The sequence below is a fragment of the Bolinopsis microptera genome, chromosome 6 (assembly GCF_026151205.1).
Source record: "Bolinopsis microptera isolate Bmic1 chromosome 6, MBARI_Bmic_1.0, whole genome shotgun sequence".
In the NCBI taxonomy this organism is placed as follows: Eukaryota; Metazoa; Ctenophora; class Tentaculata; order Lobata; family Bolinopsidae; genus Bolinopsis; species Bolinopsis microptera.
Window position 1 is genome coordinate 19,151,711 of NC_087077.1, and position 18,650 is coordinate 19,170,360.

Sequence of the window (18,650 nt, forward strand, 5' to 3'; positions counted from 1 at the left end):
TAGTCCATCATTGGCTTCATGATAATTACGATTTAATGTGGTCACGCCAGGTTTGACCGAGGCCAAAATAAAATCACATGACATATTTTAAGAATTTCTAGATCAACAATTGGTAAAAGTAACTTTCCAAGATAACAATATCATCACACAAACTGCATGCTAGGTCACAAGATGCCAAGTGCTGATACTCAAAGCGCAACAGTGTCATGGGTCGATCCACAAGACACAAAAGACATCGACCAGTACATTGCCAACTTGTGGGACGTCAAGGAATTCGACATCTACACCGAACGGGATGTCCAGAAAATAACAGAAATCATAAACTTTTACCAGGAGCAGCCTCATGTTCTGGACCCACATCTTCAGGGATGGATAGACAAGTTACTCGTTGTAGGACTATCCGATAAGGTGTCCCAAATGGCCATAAACTTGGCCTTCAAATACTTATATCTGTTAACGAAAGTAAGAGGACAGAAGTATATAGTGAGATTGCTTCCTCACGAAGTTGCGGATATTGAGTCAGTTCTGAGCCTGTTGGAATCAGAAAAGAGTGATATTTGGCATGCAAAGTATGTGCTGTTCCTGTGGCTCAGTATTTTGGTGCTCATTCCGTTTGATTTGAAGAGGCTGGATGGAGAGAGGGAGGAAGGATGGAGTATTAGGCGTATGCTGAAAATTGCCACCGTAAGTTCAGATCCGTCAGTATTTACTTTCTAAATTAGGGAGCTTCTACTTCTTAATATGATAAATTTTGTGTTTACAATTACAAAAGGCAGTTTATTCTTCTCACATTTAGCTTTTTTTTAACATAACCATAATGATCATTCATGATTTTAAAATACTTTGGAGTTTAAGTTATAAGTATATTTATATAGTATATTTATAGCCACATCTTCTGAATGCTATCTGGATATTGGTGTACCTCAAGGATCCATTTTAGGACCACTACTGTTCATATTGTATACCAGAGATCTTGAGGAAATTGTCACAAAATATGGTTTCTCGATACATTTGTATGCAGATGACACACAGGTGTACTTTACTTTCGATGTTCACAGTTCTAATCCTGATTTAACAGCTGTGAAAAATTGCTTTCTGGAGATAAAGCAATGGATGACAGTTAACTTCCTAAAACTGAATGATGAAAAAACAGAGTTCATTGATATAGGACCATATGTCAGCCCAATCCAGACAATGGATTTAGGAGACCTCTCAATCTGTCCTGTTAGCAAGGCCAAGAACCTGGGATTCCTTTTCGATCACCAAATGAATCTGGACTCTCAAATAAATGCTGTCTCCAAAGTATGTTATTTGAATCAAAGGGACTTATCAAGAATCGGTTCAAAGCTTTCCCATGAACTAAAAGTTCAGTTAGTTCACTCCAATATTCTCTGTTTCATAGACTACTGCAACTCAGTCTATTATGGTATAACAGAAAAGAATCTCCATAAGCTACAAAAGATACAGAACAATGCTGCTAGATTTATCTTTGGTCTTTACGGAAAAAAGATACGTGAACCTATCATGCCTTACCTCAAAAAGCTCCACTTTTTACCTGTTCGGTTCAGAATCAAGTTCAAAATATCATTTCTGGTCTTCAAGTGTCTTAATAACATAGCCCCTCAGTACTTACAAGGACACATCAATCTAAGGGTAGTACGAAGACAAAGTTCCAGACTAGATGATGACTTTTATTTGTTGAAAGTTCCTCCTGCTCCTCATTTTAGACGAACGGATGCTGCATTTATGTTTTGTGGACCAAAAATTTGGAATGAACTACCCTACTCAGTGAGATCATTATCATCTGTAGAATGTTTTAAAAATGCGCTAAAGACGTTTTATTTCCACCTAGCTTTTGATAATATTTCTAATATTTGTCCATAAAGTCTGAACTGATATGAAAGTGCATAATTTTGGGAACTTCATACAAATATTTGTTCATAAAATCTGAACTGATAAAAAGTCCATAATCTTGGTATTTCAACACTAAGTCTCGCTTGAATGACTTAAATGTACATCTTTGTTGGGTATATTTTAATGTCGAAGCGTGTAATAAATGTTAGAATTTATTTATTTATTTATATAGTATATTTGTATACTTAATAACATCTCACCATCTTTTTATCCCAGGATCGTATTGAAGGAGCGGACAAGTCGAGCGAAGCAGCAGCGCTGGTAGTTGCTAAATTGGTGACCAGACCCGACCTCCATACTCAACATCTGAAGCCAACGATAATTCAGCTCATTACTGACTGCAAGGCTGCTGAAAATGATGCCGTTTTTGTAAGTTTGGTTGTTTGCTCAGTTCTGTAGTCCCTATGTTGGGTATTTTCACTAGACATCTTGAAACTTTAATAAAAAGATATATTTATCAATATATAGATATATGTTATTTACAATTTCTCCCGGAATATTGACTAATATTGAGGATGTCGCTGCATTTCGCTATTATCTGAATCAACCACCCGCAATATGGAGCGGGTAACCACTACAGTCGCTTTACTCTTATCTCTCTCTTATCTCTAAATAATCACTCACTTACATAAATCACCAGGGTTCAAAAACAAAGCTGGGAACGCTGACTGCCTTGTGTCGGATATACAAGTTGGGCAGGAGAGACTATATACTTCCCCACTCACAATACGTGCTGCAACAACTGGAGAGTTTGTCTCTGGGACTCAACCAGAACACCCTGCTGAGGAAGTTTGAGACTAAACTTGCCCAACGGATTGGTTAGTTGTATGTTTAACGGAGTGTTTTGTGTGTTGTTACGGGGGGGGGGGGGGGGGGGGGGGGGGGGGGGGAGTCATCACGTCGACTAAGTGTAGTTTTGGATATTTTTCACTAGACACACCCACCCCCTTTGCGGTACTAACTGTTTTTTTGGATAATACGTAAGACACCCACCCCTTTTGCCGCCTTTTGCGGTACTAACTGTCGAAAAATCGTGGTACTAACTGTTTTTTGATATATAGAATAAGATACCCACCCAGAAATTGCTTTTTTTTAAAGAGATCATTTAAACTTTAAAGGAAGACTTTACAAAATTTTAAAAATTAAAAAAAAACCAAAAAAAACTTTAAAAAACCTCAAAACCCATTCCCAAAATTGAAATTTGAGGTAAAATGGGTTTTTTTTGGGGTTAGAACCCCCTTTAGTACCATGTACTAACTGTTTTTCTGGAAAAATGGGCAGTAGACCCACCAGTTAGTACCATGTACTAACTGTGTTTTTGGGAGAAAAAATTACCCACCCACCAACGTGAAGTCCGGCACTTGGTACCTGATCCCCCCCCCTCCCCCGGTTGTTACAGAGTGCAGCTGGTGGTGATGCAACGTTTTGTTGTATTTTGGCAACTTGATCTACCTCAAATAGTATCTATTCAATATTGATACGAAGTGAGTTCAACATATTAATTCTCTCCAGGCATCTCCTTCTTAGCCCCGCGAGTTGCTAAGTGGCGTTATACTCGCGGTACCCGACTCTTAGCTGACTCTCTTGGCAAGGGCAGTGATGAGAAAGAGAAAGAGAAAGAGAAAGAGATTCAAAAGAAAGTTGAGGATGTTAAAGATCCTGAGAATGAGGACGAGGACGAGGAGGGGTATGAGATTCCTGATGAGATCGAAGAAGTTCTGGAGGTTCTTGTCTTTGATTAAGATATACTACGTTACACCTTTCTGTGGGACATTATTATGATGGGTGTGTGTGTGTGTGGGTGTGTGTGTGTGTGTGATTGAATCTGATAAATTAAAAACAAGCAGATACTTGCAACTCAATTTGAGGAAGGCCACACAGGTCCACATTGTATTAAGTTTATCTAACTTTACAAGCCATTTTCCGAAGCCACCATAATTATACATTATGTCTCATAATTAATGCTTTAATGTATCATATATAATACATTATGTATCATAATTAATTCATTGTGTATCATAATTAATGAAAATCCTGTCTCATTCAATAAGATCGATCTCGTCTTCACTTCATCATTAATTTTAGTTGGAGGACGTAAATTGAGGCATTACTGAAAAGGAGCAATAGTTACTTTCGACTTTATTACATTGCACAGAAATTAAATTTCATAGTTCATTATTTTCAGTGTTCCTCAGCATTTTGAGTTATTTAATTTGTTCCTTTGGCTTTATCTGACAATTGTCAGCGTTACTTAACATATTAAAAGTGTATTTGATAATATTAGAAAATAAGAATTTGTCGAATGTTGCCACCAGTAACAAACCCTGACAGGGTCATAATATGGTGGGTGTCTATTAGGTTACTCTGAAACTCAATCCTAGATTATTAAGGTGGTGAGTGTTCTATGTTAATTGTGAGGATGTAATTAAATGTTAAGATTAATAATATGGTAAGAATTCATGGTATGTGATCTTGTTCTAAGGTGAAAGCAACGTCATTTTGCAATCAATTTAATAAGTGAATACTGAATAGATGATAAGTTATGTATATTAGAGCACCCCACTCAGGGTTTGGTTTAAAATTGTTAGTGTGTAGGAAAAATTTGTTTGGCCCAAAATTTCAGAGTAAAAATAAATAAATTCAGGGCAAAAAATTTGTTGAGACAGGTATTCAGAGAATGCCTATCTTGGAATACTTCAACACTACTATATTAGGAAAGATTGAGGGATTAAATTATGCTGCTAATAAAAGAGAAGCACAATGAATATCTATATGTGTAATCCTCATGTTGCTAAAAAACGCTTTATCAACTTATTATAGTAGTGGAAGAATATGTAAATTAGATTCATTTTAACTTGGTTGTTTAGGCCAATAGATTAAAGATAATTTTTAATTTTAGTAGATATATTTTTGATGATGTGTGATGATGTTTGTGTCATTATATTTTGATTTGATTTGATTTGATTAGGAAAAAGAAACTGGATGTTTAAACACACTATCTGCAGCTAATATAAATGATTCTAAAAACTAATGCAAATGACTTTTTATCTTATTTTAACCATTAATACAAAGGCCATAATCTTTTACCAGCTTCAAGTAGATAATATCCACCTTGAACTTGCATTATATATCCTTGAACAAGACAATATAAACTTAAGCATATTATAGTGTAGACTTTCTGTCACAGAAAGACTACAGTAACAACTATTAACAGAACCCCAAATGTCTGCTAACAATTTTCTTCTGGTCTAATATGAAATCTAACTGAACTAGCGTTTCGATGTGTGCAAAAGCTTTAAGGCACACCCATTCCTTGCCCCCGTTAGTTACCAGTCCTTTCAAAATCAACTAGCAGTCAAGGACAAAAATTCATACACCAAAAGCGCATTCTATTTTAATGAATTGTTCTACATCTTTTTATTCTGTAAAATGTGCTAAAAAATAAATTTCTGTTTCATTGATTCTTTGAAAAATAAAGTAGTTGCTCTTCATGGTGTTGAAATCGCCCCTACATTGGTTATGATTGTGCCTACTGTTAGGCTAGGTAATGGTTATGGGACATTGGACAATCAGCTGGTATTCGATAGACAGATGATATAAATCTTAACAAGAAATTTAACCATACTTTTAAAAAATATCAGAAAAAATTGATTCCTACTTAGCATAATAATTTTTTGGGGGGAAAAATTTATAATATATAAACGGAGAATGAATTCTGAAACGATACGAAAACACTGAAAAACCAAGGTATTCTTATGAAAAATTTGACAGTATCTGCTTCAGCGCTTCGATTTACAAAATACGGTGTAAATTGTCGAAAATATGCGCGGCGCTACCAAAATTTTGGTTACATTTTAAAATTATTTTTTACCAGTTTTATATATTATACATTTGCATTAATCGTTATTAAAAAATATGTGCTTTTAAAAGTTTTAAAATATAGCATCAAAGTAACCAAAATGAAATGCGCGCAAAAAAAGCCAAAAATTTCAGCCACTTTTTTGGACTTTTACCTTAATCTTTATTATATGGTCCATTGTTATAATGGTCTGGCCCGGCGCGCGCTACTTCGTAGCACTTGCCGTCGGGCATTTCCAGAAGAAAAGCGGCGCGCGCGCTACTTCGAAGAAATTAAGACGAGTAACATCCGTTTAAATTTTTACCTAAAGAAAAATTAGGAATTTGTTTTATTTTAATACTATCTTGTGCGCTTATGTTTTAGGTGTTTTCATGTTTTAGAATCCCTAGTGTATCAAACAAAAAATGTTTTTAAGGGCGGGGCGTAAATTAGTAAAGGCTTTTACTACGGGTTCACATAGCATGTGCCTACGCGTACTGCGTGACGCGCTTGTTTCACAAGTAGGATCTTTTCCGCCTCCGGCGGTCGCGCCGCTACTGCAAGCGAGAGGCTCTGGTTATGAGCAATACTACGGGCATTTTCTGCTCGATACGTAGGGACCCCAGATACACCTTACTAGACGATTTTTGACCGTAGAATCGATTAAAAGTGGTTTCGAGATATTTGGACTGCTTTTCCCCGGGTAAAATTGCAACAAATTTTGGGGCCAAAAATAGGCCAAAAAACCATGTTTTTTGATATTTTGAGCAAGTTAATTTTGTTGGCATGTCGGCATGAAAATTTGCATTACATGGAGATAGTTTATAACACAGCCGCTCAAGATGGTGTGTAAAAAATAAAACAAATCCCTAATGTTTTTCTTCGGGTTAAAAATCAAAAAAGTGGTCAACATTTAGACTTTTTTGCACGCACTTCATTTTTGGTACTTATGTGCTATATTTTGGAAATTAAAAATACATATCTTGTAATAACGACTAATTTTAAATATATTGATTATAATTTGGACCAAAAAATTCATTTTAAATGGAACCAAATTTTAGGCGCGCCGCGCATATTTTCGAAAATTTACAGCGTTAGTATGAAAATCGAGCGCTAAAGCAAATACTATCATATTTTCACAAGACACAGTGGGCTGTGAGTGGGGGTCATGCTAGCATAGGGTATTTTTTTTTAGGACCATCACACATGCCCCTAACTTTGTTTCTAAGGTAATTTGGGTACAAAAATACGATTCCAATCATTTACAGGGCCGAAAATGTCTCAGAAAAAAATTTTTGGGCCGATTTTAAGCAATCTTGTAGTCAAAAAATAGGAGGCTGATCCCAGGAAAAGTTGTTTTTTTAGAGGTTTAATCAATTTTAAGCTCTTTTATGAACTGTAAACGAAGGGACAGCTATCTTAGGAACTCAAATCTTTTTGAATTATGAAAAAAATTATTGATCAGAACAAAAGTTGTGCCCATTTTATATGACCAAAATTTTCTGAAACACCAAAATTGTTCCTGTTATTTTCAAAAATTTCGTTTTTAAAATCACGATTTTTGGATTTTTATCAATTTTAACTATAATAATTGGATATTTTGATTTTTCATCCATATGCATCTGGTCTAGGATGCAAAAAATTGCCACAAACATGGAGAATAACTAAAATATGTCAATTTAATAGCAAAATTGAGCTCATAAATTATCTAAAAATGCAGCAAATTTTACCCATTTTTGAGTTTCTTAATTTTGTAAACAGAGTTGCCCAAAAGTGCCCCAAAGTGATCTTTTTTGCTTAAAGGGGAAATTGTTACTTTTTCCCGTTTTTTTACCACCCTTTTTTTACCGAAACTATTGAAACCCCAAAAAAAGTTTCTGTCTTTAAAAATCCCCAAAAATTCCCAAAAAATTTAAACCCCCTTTAAAAAGGCCCCCGGGGGGTCAAAAATTTCAGGGGAAAATTTTAAAAAGTCCCCCCCGTTTTTTTAGATGGCTGAGTTTTCTTTTTTACTATATTTGTTTTTCCCAATTTTTAAAAACCCCTTTGGGACCGGGCCCATTTTTTAAAACCCAAAATAAAAAAATATTAGGCAATTTTTGGAAAAAAAAAGGAAAATTTTTTGCCGTGAAAAATGCTTTTTTTTCCGCGACGCCATTTTGGCCCCCTTGCAAAGTTTTTTTTTTAAAGGGTTTTTTTTTCCCTTGAAAGGGGGCTTAGGTTTAAAAATTTAAGGGAAAAGGGCCTTTTTTTAAAAAAAAAATTTAAAAGAAAGTGGGATTTTAGGCCAAAGCTAGCATGGTTAGCCCATCGTGCAAGAATCCCTTGGTTTTTTTTTTCGTGTTATTTTTTTCCCAATTCGAAATCCTTTTCCCACCCTTTTTGGGCCCTTTTTTTTTGATTTTGAAATCTGATTACAAAACTATGTTTTCTTTGTTTTTCTCTTTGATGTGATTTCCCTTTCATACTCCTATTTTTGGGGCCTATTTTTTTTTTTTTCCCTCCCCTGATTTGGGGGCCCCTTAAAGCATTTGCCCCCAATTCAAAAAAAATTTTTCAGTTGATATCTTTTCGGTTTTTGGGGGGAAATTTCGGTTTAAATTTGGTTTCCCTTTGGTTTGTCAGTAAAATGGCAGGGAAACCATTATACGTCTCCCCCTTTTAATTTAAAAGAAAGTTTTCCTATCGTTTTTAAAGGTTAAATTTGGGGCCTCTTTTTGTGACATATTTTTTTTTCTAAACAGTTTACGGGTTTGGATCGAGGGGTTTTAATTTAATACTTTATTTTTAAATATGTGGGACCAGCAGTACGTAAACATTTTTAATAATAATAAATAAAAAAATACAACATTTTAAAACCGCCTTATACCCTAAATCATATAACTCGATATTTTTTTTAATCCTGGAATAAACCCAGTGCTTTTTTAAAGGGCCCCCTCCTTACATTAACTGAGTTTTGTTTTAATTTTAAAAATTTTTGGGACAGGGACAAGTTCATTTTACCTTTTGTAAATCCCCAAAAACAATAAATGCAGAAAAAAGAGTTGTTTTTAAGTTTGGTCTTAAAAGGAGTAACTGACTCAGCTGATTTTGTGTAGGGCCCAAGGGGAATTAAATATTTAATGCAAGTGCCCAAAAACCCTTTTCTCTGTGTTTACTTTGTTGGGGGGGGGGGGGCAAAAAACCAAAGGAAAAAAATAATCAAAAATAAAATTTCCCAACTGTACTCCCCTGCGCCCACTTGTCAGAGCAGATTATGTCTGACTTGCCAGAACATGAATTATTTCTGTTGGCTCGGGGGGGTTGGGGGGAAAGGGGCCACAATGTGATTGTGTGTTTAATTTTCCCGGGGTTGTTTTTCCGCAACGGTCGGGCCCTCTTTAAATTTAGAAGTAGATAATTTATGTAGTTTGGTTTTAAAACCCCCAAAAAAAGGGAGAATTTTTTAGGCCCTTATAACCCCTGTTTTAAAATTTTTTTTCCCAAAACCCACCTAAATTTACGGGGAAATTAGCCCCCCTGATGTATATGTCGGGTGTTTACTACTTGATTAAAAGGAAAATTTCTCAGATCTTTTCGAGTCACTGTTGCTTTTAAAGGAAAGAAAGGTGAAAATTAGTTAAAATTTTTATGTAATAAATGCTGATTTTCATCAAAACAGATTTGTAAATTTGGCCCAAATTTCCCAAAAAAATTTCCTTACAATTTATTTATCCTCAGCATCTGAGTTTTATTGCCCTAGTACCATTGGCATTTTTTAACAAACCTTTTCAAAGATTTTTTGAGAACCCTTGCAAAAATTTTCCCCCGGGAGATTTAAAAAACACTGAGTGATTCCACCCCCTGGCCTGCTAGGATCAGTTTTTTCTGCCAGGGGTAAGGGGAAAAAATAAAATTTTACCCCGTACCCTAGATTTTGGGGCCCTACCCCTTACAAGGATTAAATTTAAAAAATTTTGAAAAAAATTGAATGCCTCCCAAACCGGGATTGAAGCTTCTTAAATTATTTTTTTTTCTTATTGTATTGCTGTGTAAAAATTTGATTATAATTCAAATTCAAATAAGGAATCTTCTCTCCCAATGAAAACCCAGTCAAAAAATTAGGGAAAAACATAGCTAAAAGGGAAAGGGAAAAAGGGGGAAAATCAAGAAAAAAAGAGATTTCCCAAAAAACCCCTCTTTTGGAAGAAAGTCTTGTAACGAAGAAACTAGTGAATCTGAAAGCTCCTGCAACAAAAAAATTTCAAAAACTGTAAAAGAAATTTACGTTTTGTTTCTGCCCTAATTATGCTGTTGGTTAAAATCCTTGGGGAAAGGTGGGGAACGTCAAAAAGGGAATTTTTAAAGATTTTTAAAGGGACCCTAAAATTCAAAAGTATTAAGAAAGGATTTTATGTTTCCTGTAAAAAAAAAAAAGATTTTTATCTATAAAGGCAGATCTTAGAACCATACAAAGTGTTGTGAAGTTCATCCAGCTGCCATTAGAAAAAGATAAATTTTCCAGCCAAAGGATGAAAGGGGGGTTGGGCCCGCTTTGAAAAAAAAAGGGAAAAAAGAGTGTGTAAAATTTGGGTTTTTTTATTGAAAAAGGGAAATCGGAAAAAAATCTTTGGAAAAAGGAGGGCCCAATATCAATTTTTTAAAAAACTAGACAAAAAGTTATGAAAAAGACTACAAATAAAAAAGAGCCCCCTCATGAACTACCTAAAGGGGGTTTATAAAAATAGAAGGTGCCCAATGAAAAAGTAAATTTGGCTTTGCATTGATGAAATTATTGCTGTTATTCATAAAAGACCCAAAGGTCAAATTTTGATTTTTTGTTGACTATGAAAAGGTATCTTCCTTACTCAAATTTTATTAGCCCCTCTCACCGTGGGACCCCCAAGGGGGTTAAAATCCAACTCCACCCCCCAGGATTAATGGTTACAAATATCCCCCTTATCCTTATGGCAGCTTTTCCAAACCGTACCCCCCATATTCATATGTTTCGTATGGAAAAGTCCAAATTTACGCCAATCCAGGCACTACAAGCAGCTTTACCCGATCAATCCCGACTTTAAAGAGATTTTTAGAAGCGGGCAGAAAAGAGGGTTCTTTTTAGAAAGGTATTGACATTTTTTCCCCAATTATATTTAAAAATTTAAATAAGCAAAATTTTTTCTTTTTTTAAATGTAAATTTCACCCTCGCACACTTACTTTTTAAAACAAGGGGTGAAACATGATTCCCATTTAAAAGATTTAAACAAATTAAGGGAAATTTACCGCCTTTTTAAATTTTTGGGGTAACTTTATTATTCCCTTTTTAAAATCCCATTTGGCCTTAAGGGTTTTGTTATTTAAAACTTTGGGGCTTTAAACCCTTTTCCCTTTTTTATGTTAAAAGGGTTTAAATTTAATATACTTTATTTTAAGTTTAAAATTTAATTTTTCACCAAGTTTTGGGAACTATTATTTTGTTTTTTTTTAGGGTTTTTAAATTTTTTATATATTAAGGGATTATGCCGGGAAATGGTTTATTTTTTTCCGCATGCCAATATTATTTTGACGGGTTTTGTAAGTTTTTAAACAATAAAAAATTGTATTATTTTAATAAAACAGATTTTTAAAAAAAAGATTTTGGTTTTTCGGGTTTACAAGTATTTGCAAAGGATTAAGTATCTGTATTTATTTGCAAAAAAGGTATCTTTTAAATTTGGGTTAAAAATATTGGAATTATGTTTTATTTTAAAAACAAAATCCCATCCTTTCCTTGTCTCAAAAACAAATGATCTCCAGAAAAAAAATTTAATCAGGGTTTTATATGCCCGGGCCCGGATGAGGGACCCCCAGTTTCTATTGTCGGGCCCCCAATTTATTTTTAACATTTTTAAGTAAAATTTATATCAATATATCCTTTTAGAAAAAAATTTGGTTAAATTGCAGTCCCTTTAAAGTTAAAGATTTAGTTTTCTTTTCTGGGTTTTTTGTCCTTTAATTTGGACCCCGATCAGAAAATCGCTTTTTCCCCAAAAAATAGCCCTTTAAATTCTATCAAACACCCCAGGTTAAGTACTTTTAATTCATGTTATATGGGGGGTTTTTTCGGGGAAAAAATTTTATATTTAACATTAAAAACTTTTTAAAATTAAAATGCTGTTTTTGTATTTTGAGGGGGGGGGTTTTAGGTGTTTTTTTCACTTACTACCCCTTTTCTATAATTATATCCATTTTTTCCCAAACCAATTGATTTTTTTTTTTGTAGGCTTGTAAAGAAACAAGGGCCCCTAGATCCCGCAAAATAGGGAAAATGAAAAAGGGAAAGACCCCCCAAAGAAACCCCTTTGATTTTCTCCTCCCCTTTTTTAGTTTGGGTCGGCATACCCCTAAAAATTTTATGTTGTATCATGGGCTTTGTTTTCCTTTTTTTTTGAAAGTTTTTCCCTTTCCCCAAAATTTAAAGGGAAAAAATTTTTTAGTCAATAAAAATTAAAAAATTTTTCCGGGAAATTAAATTTGTTTACCCATGCCCCCAAATTTTAAAAACCGTTACCATTCAAAGACCCCTTTAAACTGGGCTATTTGAAGATATTCGAAATTTTTGGATTTTTTGAAAGTATTCCCTCTTCAACTAGAACCCGGAGGGGGGAAGGTTTATGGGAAAGTAGCAAATACGAAACAATTGCTCAAACTATCTTTTGTAAGTAAGGTAAGTAATTTATTTAAACCCAAAATTTCCCAAAATTTTTATAGTGAACCCCATAAAACCCTTTCATACAACGTCTTTACAATAGAATGAAAAAAACTCCAATCCAATTAAAGGTTTTGGGAAAGTGGGTTTGTTGAGGGGGTCCCTGGTCGGCGCTTAGTTTTTCAATACAAAGGTAAAATTTTTATTTCCCTAAAATTTTTTGGGTTTTAAACCCGGCAGCCATGACCCCCAAAAAAAACCCTTGATAACAGAAATTCGGGGGGTTTTTTAAATGTTCTAATCCATCTTCTGGGCCCCAAAGGGTTTAAAGATTTCGCGGCCGGGGTTTAAATTTCATGAAACCCCCCCCCCCTTAAAAACGAAGATCGGCCCCCTTGAGAAAATTTGGAACCATACTCCCCAGCCCGGGAAAATTTTCAAGGTTTCAGGGCCATTTTTTACTCCGCATAAAAAATTTCCCCTTTCTTGGGCCCTTTTTTAAAATTTCTAACCAATACACCCGCCTCGTTAAGTACAGGGGCCCCCTGTTTTTAGTGTTTTTCAGTGTAGTTTTGGTCTCGTTTGTCAAAATTGTTCCCCGGAAAATTAAATTGTATTTTATGGGCCCAAAAACTTATCTCAGTTTACCTTCAGGGAAGTGCTTTCCCTGGGGGTTTTAAAAGAAGTCAAAGGGGAATCTTTCCAAAACCCAAAAAACTGCATCCCCAAAACCTTTTCCCCCTTAAAAAGGATTTTCCGGATGCCAGGGGGGGGGGAAACGGAGACAACCCCCCCCCCCCCGGTTTTGGGCCCCCCGAGGAAAGTCAAGTGTGAGCACCCAACCCCCTCAAAAAAGGAGGTTGGGGAAAACCAAGAACTTTTGGGAAAAAGTAAACCGGTTGTAGGGGCCAAAAAAAACAGGGAACAGACCCCCGTTTTAAAAAGGAAAAGAGAAAAAGGAAACCTTTTTAGAAAATGGCCCCCCCAAAATTTTGTTTGATCCATTGTTTTTAGTGGGTGTTAAAATTTAAAAAAAATTTCAGTAAACCCATTTTTTGGGGTTTATTTTTGTCACCCAAATCCCTAAAATAAAACCATTTTTAAACTTTTACTCCATTCTAGATCATCTGTTAGGAGTAACAAAAAAAATATTTTTTTTCCGTCGGATGGAAGAATCGGAGGCTTTTTCGAGTTTACGGGACAAAGACGGGAAATTTCGATTTTGAGGGTTTCCCCCCCCAAGATATCACCGGGAAAATTCCGGTTTCCGAAGCCTGAAAAAGAAAAAAAATTCTTCCCGATCAAAGTTTTTTTTAGAATCAGGTAATTATTTCCCCCCCGATTCCATGTAGAATATTTTTAGTTTAAAAAAAGTTTTTTAAAAAAAACAAAGTATTTTATTTATTAGCAGTGCAATCAATTTCTTTATGATTTTAAATTTATAAGAATAAATGGGTATGTCACCCCTTTTAACTTTCCCGTTAATGAATTTTTGTAACGCCCAAATGCCCTTTAAAAAGGGGGTATTGTTTTTTTAACGGTAAAGACGTTAGTTGATCTTTTTGCTATGAACATTTTTAACTAAAATTAAAAATAGTTAAATAAAATGTTTAACTCATGTTGATTTTTTGACCTAAAAAACCTTTGTTTTAATTTTTCCCCATACCCCCAAAAACCCGCTTCTCGCATTTAAGAATGAAAGGAAAATTTTTTAAAAAGTGGGAAATTTTTGACAAAAGTAGGAAAATTGGGAGAGCAACTCTGAAAATTTTTCCCGAAAATATTTCAGTGGGAAATTTTTTAAGTAAAAGGCAGACAAAAAGTTCCCTGGACGTTATTTAAATGCCCTCAGTCGGGGAAAACCCACTGACCCCGTTAAAAATTTCGTTTCCCAGCCCAAAGGTTTTTTCCCAAATTACCCCTAAAAAAAACCCTGTGCATCAAGTAACCCCCAAACCAGATGCTAATTTTTGGGGGCCCATTTTCCCCGGAAACAGCCCAAAAATTTGGGTTGCCCTTTATTTTTTAAATTAACATTTTACTACTTATTACCCTAGTTATAAAAACCGGTTTGTCTACAGTGTTCCCCCGTTTATCTGTATTGGCAAGCGGGGTACCCCATATACACATCCGTCTTCAATGTGTGCCCCCCCGCCCCCCCCACCCCCCCCCCAACCCCCCCGTGTTTGGGTGGCGTGAAAAAAATATCAGAAAAAAGGGCGTTTTAACTAATCTTTTACGATGTGCTAGAAGGGGCGTGAAAATTTGGGACTTTTTCTAGTTTTTTTTTATTATTTCGCTTCCCCCGTTTGCTTTTGTTCCCTTACATTGGGTTGTTTAAAATTCCTAAAAATAGGAACCCGCCCAAAGTTCAAGTCAAAACCCCGGGGTCCAAAACCCACCCATGGGGGGATGGGGGGCGGCAAGAAAATTTCCCTGCAAATCCCAATATAGACTCCCTTTCCATTTTGATAATGGGCATTATCAATCAGGTAATGTTTGAACGGTCTCCAATGAAATTTGTAATAACTTTATTTTCAGGATTTCCCAAAGAACATTTTTTTAAGTTTTAGGTTGATGTAATACTTTCTAAACTTTGCATAATGCAAAAAGGTTTTTGTTGGTTTCCTACTTATTTAAATAAAAAATTTAAATAGTCATTATTATTTTTTTGGGAAAAATTTAAAATTCCATGTTTTTTTGGGAATTTTTTGGGTCTCAATTGCTTCCTTCCCCCTTTTCCCCTTTTAAAACCTTTTTTGTTTTAGCGGGAAGAAAGAAAGTGATAAAGTGGTAGTGAAAAACTTTTTTCCCCAAAAATTATAAACTTTTGTTACTTCATGGGTTTTTCCAATTTGGCTTTTTTTAACCCAAAAGGTTTGGGGAATCTTAGAACCCAGAAAAATTTTTTCCTTTTTAAAAATTGAATTTCAGAAAATGTAGGGCTAAAATCGTTCCCCCTTTGTCAGATTCGTTCCCAGGAGGAAATCTAGAAAAAATTTCCCAAAAATTTTGGGGTTTGCTTCCCCCCCCAAAAAGAAACCCTAGGTTTAATTTTTTAAAAAAATTCCGGGGGGCCCTAAAAAAAAAAATTTGAAATCGGGAAAATCCGCCAGGAAAATTTTTTTAAACCCGCCCCGCATAAAAGATTTTTTATGGGGCCCGGAAGGCGAGCGGGCCCCAAAAAACGAAAAAAATTGAGAATTTTGGAAAATTTAAAAAATTTTTTGGATTTGGGGAAAATTTTTTAAATTTCTACAAAGCCCTGTTAAAAGAAAAATCTCGGGGTTCTGACCGCCCGAAAGTTTTATTCATGAAAGTCTTCTGTCATAAAAGCTTTTACTGGGGAGACTTTTTTGTGAACTATCGGTGACGTGATCCCTATTTCTTTTCAGATTCCCTAACGGCTGATCCCTAAAAAAACGTTTTTCGAAACAAAACCCAGAAACCACAGACCCCTTTCTCAAAAATTTGTGGGCGATTTACCTAAACTGAGGATGGTTTTTAAAAATCTCTCAATCTACCCAAGCCCCACCCAAAAGGCCCGGGTCAAACCAGGACAAACTTTAAATAAACGCTGGCCCAAATCTGCCCCCCCGTTCCCCACGTTTGGGGGTGACATTTTCTTGAGACCCGATCAAAAACTGTGGGAATTTTGACCTTTCGGGGGGCTTTGGGTCAGCTCATGATTTAGTCGGTAAACCAAAATTTTTTAAAATGCCCACCCCAAAATTTCGGGGGGGGGAACCTTTTAAATTCCTTGCCTTTAAACTAAAATTAGATGAGGTACGGGCCCACGGGGAGTAGTGGGCCCCAAGGGGGATAAACCTGCCCCAAAGGGGTTTAAAATTTGAAATGAATTTTTTGTTTAAATTTTTTTTAAACAATTTTATGGTATGGGTGAAATTTTTTAGTTTTGTTTAAAGGGCTATAAAAGGGGGGATATTAAAAAGATTCCCAAAATTTTTGTGGGCCCGGGGGAATTTATGCATTGTTGGAAAATTTATTTTATTAAAAAGGGTTTTGTTGTGGCCAATTTTCAGCTTTTTTTTCCGGGTTACAGACATTATGTCTTCACAATGCGCCACTTTACCCTTTTGGGGGCGAATGGGTTTTTTCTCTTTATATTATTTTAAAACCCGGGGGAAATTATGGAATTGTATGGTGGGCCTGATTATTGTAATCCCTTTTAAAGGGGTTTGCCCTAACGCTTGAAAAAAACGAAATATAAAAAAAATATGGATAATTTCTAGGGTGTTTTTGGAACTTGGGTAACGGGGATAGTGTTCCCTTTGGGAACGGGGGCCTTAAATTGCATTTTTACGTTGATGAATTTTGGCTTAAAAACGTTTCACTGTTTTTTAAAAAAAATTTGATTTGGATGTTTGTATTTTTTGGTTTTAATTTTAAACCTTATTTCCATTTTTCAAAATTTGATTCGGATTATATGAATCCCCAATTTTGGAAAGTCTTCTTTTTAGATTTGTAGAATGTAGATACATGTGTTTTCCTTCGGTTTTTGTTCTCTTTAAATTAAAAAGTAGGGAAGTAAAAAAATTTCCCCGGGCCTATCGTTTAAAAATTCTCCAAGCTTTGTTAAAATTACCATGTTAATTTTACCTTGTACACATTGAGATTAAAAAGGCTCACATTGAAATTTCCCCATTGTCAAAATCCCCTCTCTTTTCTCCCGGTGGATCATGCTGCAGCCCTCTTACAGTTTAGGTTCTTCTGACAAATGAAGAAGACTTTCCTGGAAAAGGAAGAGACTGAAAAGGGGAAAATTTTTTTGTTTGTTTTGTGACATGGTTTTTAAACTCGAGGGACACCCTCATGGACCCTCCCCCAAAAAACCCCCAAACTGAATCTTGTTTTTTTTGGGGCTTTCAGGGGAAAAACGCCCTTTTTAAAGGGACCATTTAAAATGATAAACTTTTATCGGGGTAATAAAAATTTTAGTGTTGGGGTTTAGTCCGTTTGGGAAAAGGGCTGAAACGTTGGGGAAAATGAAATTTTAAACCCTGGCTAAATGATGATTTTTTTGGAGTTGATTTTGAAGCCTTTTTACAAGCCCCAAACTTTTAAAGTTGGGGCAGGAATGGTTAAAAGAAAAAGAAGGCAAATTTGGGGAATTTAAACAATGGGAAGGTTGAATTTTTCAAGTTTAAATTAGAGGCAAATTTCCCAAAAGGCCCCACATGGAAATTCCCCCGAGAAAACTGTTTAAAACCCAAAGCCCCAACTTTGGGCCTGCCCAAAGGACCCCCCATTTTGAGGACCCACGCCCCGAAAATTACCCCAATCCCGCGGAAAGCAGCGGAAAAAAGTACGAAAAAGGGCTTAAGAGATAAATTTTACAAGAACCCAAGGGTATCTTCAGGGGACAAGGAAGTTTTTGAAGTGGGCTGTGGCACAGGTATTTATCAATGTTCTGTTTCCCAGGGGGGAGCCAAAGGGGTTTTTTTGGCCCGTTTAAACTTAAAATCGTGGCCCAAAGGCCCGGAGCGTTATTAGATTTAAAAACTTTTTCTTCTAAGATTGGGTTTTTAAAGGGGAAAAATTGAAGAAATTGAGGTGGACAAAAAAAATTTGACATTCTATATCGAAAAAGGGGGGTTTCGGTTTTTTTTGTTTTAATGCTTTTTAGACCGTGTCTAACACCCAAAGGGACAAATATCTTTTTAAAAAGGGCGGTTTGGTCCCTTTCCCAAAAAGGGGCGTTATGTTTGTGTCAGCCCGTAAGTGATTTAGGGTGAGTTATCAGCACAGGTTTCACTTCTGGAAAGATGTCTTAAAGGGTTCAAAAAGAACGTGTTGTTTCCCCCATCTTTACAAAGAAAAAGGCCCCCCCCCCCCCCCCGTTGTTGAGGTGTTGAAAAAAGATATTTTCTTTTTAGATAATTTTTGGGGTATTTAAAAAACCCGACTTGCCCCAAAACCGTTTTAAAAACCCCTGAACTTGGGTTTTCCAGGGCCCTTTCCCAAATCCAAATAGGGTTTTCCTCAAAGTTAACTGCCCTTTTGTCGTACCAAAATTTTTCCTGCTTTTTTTTTATGGAGAAATTTCAATGTTTTGGGACACCCCGCCTTGGAAAGTGAAACCACTCAATGGTTACAACAAATTTAAACTACTTGAAAATGGGGCCCCTGTGTTTTAGAAGGTGATTTTAGTGCCCCGGGCTTATCGCGTTTTTAAAAAGGGGGTCCCCGTTAAGAGAGGGGGATGTGAT

General features: G+C 35.7%; 1 protein-coding gene across 1 annotated transcript in view; it reads left to right on the forward strand.

Annotated features, from left to right (window-relative positions):
* Window positions 1–167: 167 nt before the first annotated feature.
* LOC134817478 (tubulin-specific chaperone D-like) overlaps window positions 168–18,650 on the forward strand; it is a 44,559-nt gene continuing 26,076 nt past the window's right edge. The window contains exons 1-4 of the mRNA XM_063826617.1: window positions 168–684; window positions 2,131–2,283; window positions 2,555–2,732; window positions 3,427–3,638. Coding sequence (XP_063682687.1) covers window positions 172–684; window positions 2,131–2,283; window positions 2,555–2,732; window positions 3,427–3,638 — 1,056 coding nt within the window. The 5' untranslated portion in view covers window positions 168–171. The remainder of the gene's footprint in view (window positions 685–2,130; window positions 2,284–2,554; window positions 2,733–3,426; window positions 3,639–18,650) is intronic.